The following is an 8,792-nucleotide window of genomic DNA, read 5'->3' as shown; positions in this document are numbered from 1 at the left end:
GGGGGGGCACCAGTCCAAATGCTTCAGCAGGCCGTCGCCTCTGATTCTGGAGTATTATCTGAGCCAAATTCACACCCATCTCTCCTCTGGGGCAGGAACCTCCTTGGCTCCCCAAAGTAAGAGTCACCCTTCACTCTCACACGCCAGAGTTCATGGACCCTGCAAGTGGAAGAAGTAGTATTGGGGGTCCCTAAGGCTAGTGGGGTCATCACCAATCCAGCTGGTCCTTCTGGGCTTTGGGTTTCCAGCTGTTCTGGCTGTAGAACTGGGAGAACCAGCGCCGGTGCCTCAGGATGGCGGCATCTTCCTTCACCAGCAGTGGCTTGGAGAGGAACCTCTTGTTATTCCAGATCATCATGTCCCGCTCAAACTGGTTCAGGAGGAAGACAAAGGGTCAGGAGGCAACAAAAGAACAAAACCTTTTGCCTAATACATGGAACAATATAAGAAAAAGCATAAAATATAAGATACCCGCTGTGTTTTTGTTCAACCCTTGGGCAAGGAGAGGGTGTCTTCAATGAATCTTTCACCACAGGCTGTAATTTTGCTGTTTGCTGCTTTAAGCCATTTCATCTATTTTATTTACTGAGTTAATAATGTCCGTCACAGGGTCAGTGTTCCATTAGACGTCGTTGAACCCGGGGAGGGGGTACAAAACGTTTTCCCAGTTTAGGTGTAAAGATCAGATTTTACATCGACATCTTTATACCTTGTGTAAGTCAGAGACGTTTCCCTGCAACCTTCGGGTTAATAAAAACCCCACGTCTTAATGGATCTGGGAACAGTCGGGGGGGGGCAACAGCTGCACTCCCCTGTCCCTCGCTCAGCAGCCCTGAGGGGCCAAGAGGTCACACGGACTGAGTTTCCCCCAGGACCACCAGAGTGGCAGCTCCTCTCACCTGGACCCCCTCGGCCCATAGCACCAGCTTGGCAAGGAAGGATGGTATGTTGCGCGGGTAGTAGATCTGGTGGATCACATGCTGAAGAAGCGGCTCTAGAGGTGTGACGGTCTGAATGATCAGCCCCTTACCCAGGAAAGCGTGACTGAGGGCCATGATGACCAACCCAGGACCGACCTGAACAGCAGAAGACGCAACCATCCCAGTAAGAGTCCATTTTTTTCCCTTCAAATTGATTTCAGACCAGATACGGATTAAGCAAAAAACCCAACAAACCCAAAGTGATCATTACGCTGCCTTTCTCACTTTCTTGGGGAGAGGCAACCAACTCAGCATCACAGTAATCAATGCAGTCCTTGACTTGGGGCAAACGCTGGAAGGAGAGGAGCTCGTACCTGCCTGGCCGAAACATGCAGATCTAGGAAGGTGATGGGCTTGCCAAAGAGCAGCACGTGGTGGGTCAGAATCATGACCGAACAGTGTCCGTTGGGCTCCGGCTCGGGCTGCCACTCTGCCTGGGAAGCAAGCACTGCATTGACTGGAAACGCTCCTGCTTTGGCGCCAAAGCCTCGGCCAGCCCTGCTTAGAAGCAGCCCAAATGGGCAGTCCCCCCCCTGCCTTTCTTTACCCAGCATTACCCACGTTTACAGCAGGAGGAAACAGACACTTTGAGCCCAAAGGGGACCAAGATAAACTTCCCCTCCTCATACATGTTGCAAACAGTCCAGGTGGGGGCGGAGGGGATTGCCAAAAGGAGCTTTTTCCCTCCTGCGACCTCTGTTGACAACGAAGGTCTGATCTAGTGCTACCCACCACCGAATCTCTTCCAATAGGACAGAGGAGGGGGTCTCCACGCCTGTCCTCCTTCGCTTAGTAGCTAAGGCTTTTTGCAAGTGTTTAATGCTGGCCTTCCAAACATAGGAAGGTGCGCAGCTTTACCCAATCCTCCCTTGTGTTCATGTTTAAGTTGCAGCGCAGCCTCCATGACTTTCACAGAGGGAACCAGCCCACCAACATTTGGGACCAGTTGCTGGCTGCTGATCTCATGGCAGATGGCATTTCTGAAGCTGCCCCAGGCAAATCTACTCCTGCAGGGGTGCCTTACCTCCCAGGTGTGCCTGAAAAAGGCCCAGCAGTGGTTGTCTGTGAAGCGCAGGTCATTTCCACTCATGACTGAGGGACTATGGAGAAAGGAAAGGTGGGCTGCATCGGCGGCATTCTCTGGAATTTCCTGCCCGGGAGGGAAAAGAAACATTCGCCTACCAAGCCAGGGCCCTGCTTGGCAAGAGACAAAGCAGAAGCACGTCTTTCCCCAAGCACCAAAAGAGGCACTCAGACTGCAAAGCGATGGCCGATTCTAGCCGAGAACCAAGTGAGAAGGCCCATTTACAGCCGGCTGTTATTTCCAGCCAGTTGCTGTGTGAGGCCACCAAAGGTGGACGTCCCAACCCCAGAACCCCCTCTCTGCATTCCGCCACTTCTCCCACTCTGCCCTATCCTGAATCCCCAATACCCAGGTTCGGTTTGAAAAGGCACCACCGCTGCCCTTCCTCAGCGGTGCAAACTACCTCGATGTGCACGCTGACAAAGTGCTCCGTTCCAGCCCGGAAGGCCCAGCTGGGCGATGATGCCTCTTCCTGCTCGGCGACTTGCCATGCTGGGCTTGTGCTATCACAATGATACCACACCAGGATCATGTTGTTCACTTCACACGATGGCCAAACTTTGGTTGTTGCAAATTCAGGCACTAGAAGATATAGAGCCCGAGAAAGTAAGACAGGGAAGGGGGCCTGCTTATGGACTGTCAGATTTCCCATTATCAATGCATACAAACTAACGTCTCCCCTGGAAAGTCAAAATGAGAAGCTGGACGCTGCCTGCGCCCCCCCTCCTCCCCCCGAAGCAGACAAAGGCCCTCCGTGATGTTCAGGAAAACTCTTGGTTGCAACACCAGGGAAAGCTAAGCCAGCCACGTCCAGCCTGAACTCCCTGGGGCTTTTCCCTCAGCCCACACACCTTTTTTGGCATATGGGATCTTGGTGCAGCTCCCGTCCTTCCCAGAGAACATCCAGCCATGGAAGGGGCACTCGATGCAGCTGCCCACCACACGGCCACCGATTGCGAGGTTGGCCCCGAGGTGTGGGCAGTAAGCGTCCAGAACATACACGTTCCCATCCAAACCTCGAAACACGGCAAACTGTTCCCCTGTGTGTGTGAAGAGAATGATAAAATTAAGCTTTTCTCTCTTTGCTAGGAAGAACACAGCATCTGTTCCACAAGGCGGGTTAGAATCACACCTGTTTTACTAATCACTGAGATGGGCCTGCACATCCTTTACAAAATTCGCAGTAGGTACCAGCTTAGAGATGGTCCAGGGGTCCCAATTACTGCAGAAAAGGTTGGCAATGGCCCCTGCCCAGATTGGAGTTGACACTGCAAGGTGTGTGGCACAGAGCAGTTCTCCACCCTTCTCCAACCATCGCCCTCTAGAGGTGTGGATTGGGTCCCAGAAGTCTCCGGTAGCAGAGAAATTCTGGCTGTGGGCCCACCCATCTGCTTCGGGAGTTGTCGTGCTCTTGACAATGAGCGAGATTCTCAAAGAGACTCTTCAGCCAGAGCAAGCTCAGCTGTCCGTGAGTCCCAAAGAGGCTGGCAACCTGATACAAAGTGGGAAGGGTGTGACAGTTCCAGGACATTTAGCCCAGGTTGCCCTACCCACGGAAACACCTACTACTCTAGGGCCCAGGCAAAACCCAACAACAAGAATAAGCGGAGAGGCCCTTTGTTCTGTTTTGCCTCCAACCTGCTTTTCTTGTTCTGCTCCACGGGGGGGGGAAGGGGGGGGGATTGGAGAAAGAGACACAAGAGGTCGCTACACCAGTTCAGTGTCCTAGCGAAGATGCCAGCCTGGAAACCACTGTGAGGCCTGCCTTAGGCAGGAGAGCTGGCTGGGCGGCTTTGAGCCAGCCACTCTCTCTTGGCCCCACTCAGTTCACAGGGCTGTTCCTGTGGGCAAAACAGGAGGGGGAAGAAGCGCTCCTGTATTCACCACCTTGAGTTGTATATGAAAAAGAACAAAGGGCAGAATAAAAAAAAAATCACCCTGAGAACCTGTCAGCTCCTTTGCCTCTGGCCTTCTTTTTTACCAACCAGAAGAGGTGAAGGATCAAGAATTCTAAGTACTGTTTGCAAACATGGCTGATTAATTTCCAAAATCACATGAACTCTACCAACTGTCCTTTTCTGAGTCCCAAAGCATCTTTAACAACACTCGTGGAAGAACAATGTTGGGTTCTGCCTAGACAAATCAGTTTGTGGATTACATTTGAGAGCATGTAAAGCGATGGATCAGGAAACAACAGATTTCTGGATGGCTTTACTGTGGTAAGAGATAAAAACTGCAGGCCAATTTGAGCTATTGCAGAGAGGTTCGTTCTGGTGCGGGAAAGGAAGCTTTCAACACTTCAAAAGGTGCTTGCATTGTGTCATGGGAAGGGAGGACTATGACCCAGTTATGTCAAGTGGGGAAGGCCCCCGGCTAGAAACCAGGAGATGGTGAGATCTAGTGCTGCCTTAGCCACGAAAGCCGGCTGGGTGACCATGAGCCCATCCCTCTCTCTCAGCCAGACCACCTCAAAGGGTTGTTTTGTGGGAGGAAGGAGTATTAGGTATTTGCCACCTTGGATTATTTGCAAAGGCAGGATATATTATTATTAATCTTACATGTAAGCTCTTGCTCAAAAGAAGTAAATTAAAAAATTACAATATCTCTCAGAGCCCGCCTGTTGCCAAGAGGGATGTTATTAGGCAGGTGTTAAAGCGGCCTCAGGCACCAGAGAGTTTCTCCTCCTCTGACAGGCAGGTTAAAGCGAGTTGGAGAGGTGTTGGTGGGTGATTAAAAGATTTAGACTGGCTTGAACTGCTTCTAAGGTCGTAACTAAAAAACAGTCATAAGTCACTTTTTTCAGTGCCATTGTAACCTTGAACGGTCACTAAATGAACTGTTGTAAGTCAAGGACCACCTGTACTTTGGTGCAAAGGACATAGCCACCTTTACGAAGGAGCACAAAATAACTGAACCGCCTCCCGACAGAAGCCCAAAAGAGAGAGCACGTTAAAAAGGGGAGGGGTGACGTTTATGACAGCAGCCATGTACACAGGCCAGGCTCACTCCGCTCAAGTAAGCACATGTACAGAAGGTAGTGATTAGGATCTACCCCGAGTTTGGTGTTATCTGATAAAAGATCTAACTTTTTTTTAAAATGAATATAAACCGTAGTTATTATTAATTTGGCCTTGGGAAAGAATGCGGTCTTGTGTAAGCAGAAACTCTTCATCCACAATCCCACGTCTTGAGTGAACTCCCAAACGGGCACATTCCATCTCCATCTGAATTAAAACAGCGAAGAACCAGGATGGAGACAACTCATCCCGGAGAAACTCCATCTAGGTCGCTGGGGGTTGGCACACATTCAGTGGCACCCCACCAACCAGCTAAGCATTCACGTCCATGGACCCCCACGCGTTCAGAGTTCAGCCGCAGCCACCCTAGAGGCTGAAAAATATAGCTCAAGGACACAAATCATTTTTCCAAATCCGCAGAACATTAGTGACGGGAAGGAAAAAGTAAGATTTCTCAATTCGTCAGCTATGCCCAATTTATTACCATTTTGGCTTGCTGCACAGTGAGTTGGATGTTTAGCCTGGATTTGGTATTTTTATTCACTTATTGGTTCCTTCCTAAGAGTATTATTAGGTGGCAAATATACTGAATCTCCCTGCCTTCTATTCCGGGCCGAGAGCCCAGTGGACGGTCACCTGCCGATTTTCTCCCCATCTGCTGGTCTCTAGGCCAGCACCTTCCCTCCCGCACCCCGACAGGCACTTCTGGAGTGCCCCCCCCCCTTGTTTAAAAAGCCCAGCTGGACCAAGGCAGGAAGGCCGACAGGGCAGAGCAAGCGGGGGGGGGGAGAGTCAGTCTTGCCCATTAAGGGGTGCAGCTCCCCAATCCTCGGAGCTACCCTAGCCGGACAGTCGGGAGCTCTGCGTCTGCTCCGAGACCCCACCGGCTCCTGTCCCACGTTTCAGCTGGGCGGGAAAGGGTTTCCCCCGCCGTTTGGGCTACTCGAGGGGCGCTCGCTCCACCGCACGCCGGTCCGCGCCTGCCCGCCTCCCTCCCTCCCGCTTCCGAGCGCCGTCGGAGCGCCGAGCGACTCACCCAGAGCGGCCACGTTGCGCACCTCCCCGCGCGCCAGCTCGGCTGAGCCCAGGAGCCGGAACCAGCCGTTGGGGTAAGAGGGCAGCAGCTGGCCGGCGCGCCGGTTCTTGCGCATCCGGCCGGCGCTCTGCGCGGGGCTCCAGCCGGGCTCAGTCAGGTAGCCCACCTGGTCAAGCGAGCGAATCAGCCACTTGGGCCGCAGCGCCAGCCACGCCGCGCCGCCGCCGGCCGCGGCCACCAGCAGCAGGGGCGGCGGCAGCAGCAGCAGCAGCAAGAGCGGCGGCGGCAGGAGGAGGAGGAGGGCGGCGGCGGCGGCCCCAACGCCCACCAGGAGCGCCACCAGCCTCAGCCTCATCCTGGCTTGTCCGACTGCAGCGCGTCCTCGCGCCTCTTATAGCTCGGGCCGGGTCGGGGGCGGCCCGTCTCAGCCACTTCTGCCGGGGCCGGCCCATCCCAGGCGCACGCGGATGACCCCTCGAGCGCCTCCTCCCCGGCCCGGCCTCCTCGGTTGTCCCTCCGGCGCGAACCCGCAACCCGCAAGGAGTGGGCGGCTAAACGCGCCGGTGGAACTCTCCGCCACCGGCAGCTGTAGCAGAGCGCAGCCCAGGCCCTCTTGCAGCAGGGGCCCCGTCGAGCCGTCCAGCCAAACGAGGCCAGGAGCACACGGGGTGGCCGTCGGCGATCAACCCTCTTGTCGGGTCAAGGAAGGACTGGCAATGTCAGAAAAGGTGGCCCTGCCTTCTGTCAGTCACCGAAGGGGTCCCCTCTACACCCCCAATTTCTGCAGAGAAAGTTTCAGCGGCTAAGTTGGAGCTGCCCCTCCCCAGCCAGGTGGTCCAAGTATTAATCTGTAAACTATATATTCCCTGTTGCCGCCCGCCCCCCCCCCGCCTAGAGATAGGAGGGAGGAAGACGGTGGGGAGATGAAGGGAGAATGCCTGCCCCCCCCCCAAGGGGTCTCCCGCTTAGGAGAAGAGAGAACACCTCCCACCGAATCTGCCTGGGGCACAGACTCTCAGAGGGCCTCAGAGGACACAGACCACTAAGGCAGCCTCTGAGCAAGCTCTGCCCGCTGCAGACTCCTGCTTGCCCTGGCATAAGTGGGTGGGCGAAGCGACTCCATCTGGCATTTCAGCCCGGTCCTTTGCCCGCTTCCTCTGAGGAACTGCCTTGCTTCTCCGGGAGGTCCTGGGGCAGACAGAGGTTGCCTCCTTTGCTGAGGGGACCTGACTGCCCTCGTTTTTCCTGGCCCCCCTTTCAATGCAACAAGAGGTGTTGCTTGTGCCACGGACACCCCCCTCCCCCACGTTTGCTTTAGGGTTGTTATTGTTATTTTCCTTCCTGTTCTCAAAGCATATTTGGAAGATGTGGGATACGAACATAATGAAGTGTTTCTATAGCAACGTGCACTTTTTAAAGACGTCACCAGGAATGGTTTGCATTGCTGGATTCTGGGGCTGCTGGAGAGAGAAAAAAATTCAGTTCTTTTGTTCTGAACAAGGAGGGTCGGCTTAATCTTTATCGAGATTTGTGGGTGCCAAAGTGAAGATGTATATACAGTAGGAATTCATTCCGATCCGTCACTTTAGCAGCATTTGCCATTTTCTATATTGAATGCCTGCCTGCCTCTCTGCTTCTTCACAAAACCTTTAATTTGCTGGTGGCAATAAAAGCTGTTAAGAGGAAAGTGGTGCATTTTTTGAAGGCGTTTTAAATGAGAATAAATAAGGAACCAGCATTTGTTACCACCAGAAGCGAGAGGCTGTCCAGTTTAGCTGCTTCCACTAAGGAGGGAGAGGCTGCCCTCGTTTTGTTTGACAGCCACGGGATGGTTCCTAAGCAGCCACCCAGGAATAGCTCTGCTATTTGGAGAATTATGCAGTGGCTCTTGTAGGGATCAGCATCAGGAAAGTCCCATTGCACAGTCTGGAGGAGAGTGGCCAGGTAGAGCAACACTTGGACCACTGCCCGGTCTGTACTGGCCACCAGGGACAAAGACATTCCTGCCCAGCACTCTATCACTGCAGGGAAATCTCCTTCCCCCCCCTTAGCAGGGGGGCTTAGAGCCTCAAGGGGTTTCACAGTCCCCTCTCCTGGGAAAGGAAGGAGACCTACGTTGTCCACTTGGTTCCCAGCTCACATGTGCACATCTCCCCAAATTGCCCAGCTGTTCTGTCCAATGTGTTTCTCTCCCCTCCCCCCCTCAGACTGGTGAGCTGTCCACCTGTTTGCCATCCTCTTTGGCTTTACTAGATCCTCTCCCTTCCTCCACAGCCAGTCTATTCATCCCTCCTTCTTTTCTCCTCCCTCCACATCCCTCCTTCCTTCAGTTGGGCTGCACCCCCACCAGCTGAAGCATCTCCCTCTCGCCTAAAAACAGGTCACCTGCTTTCGGGACTGTTGGCTGGCGAAAGCCGAGAACCAGGGAGGTGTCCTTGGAGCTGGGGGGAGAGGGAAGCTGCAGAAAGGGAGGATGGACTTCCATCCTTGGGAGGGGAGAGGGGGGCTGCCTTAGGTGGCTCTTTCCTCGCAGAAGCCCCGAGGTGACCACCCACCCTCACTTCCTTTCTCTTCTATTCAGATTCGGGGGCGGCGCGGGGGGGGCTATCTTCCAGAAGCCGCTGGCGCGGAAAGTGGGGGTGGGGGATCCCTCAGGAGCTGGGGGTTTGACCGTG

The 8,792-nt window shown here is 54.0% G+C and overlaps 1 protein-coding gene across 1 annotated transcript; it reads right to left on the bottom strand.

The window, feature by feature from the left end:
• LOC107302524 (cholesterol 7-desaturase-like) lies at positions 1-6,367 on the bottom strand (the record flags this gene model as incomplete). Its single annotated transcript, XM_015831637.2, has 7 exons — positions 1-370; positions 900-1,076; positions 1,295-1,414; positions 2,005-2,130; positions 2,468-2,646; positions 2,916-3,104; positions 6,118-6,367. Coding segments are annotated over 7 exons (1,203 nt in total), but the record flags the coding sequence as incomplete, so codon positions are not given.
• Positions 6,368-8,792: the final 2,425 nt, after the last annotated feature.

Source organism: Protobothrops mucrosquamatus, unplaced genomic scaffold, assembly GCF_001527695.2.
Source record: "Protobothrops mucrosquamatus isolate PMUCROS unplaced genomic scaffold, P.Mucros_1.0 scaffold_270, whole genome shotgun sequence".
Lineage (NCBI taxonomy): Eukaryota > Metazoa > Chordata > Lepidosauria > Squamata > Viperidae > Protobothrops > Protobothrops mucrosquamatus.
This window is presented reverse-complemented; position numbering and strand designations above follow the sequence as displayed.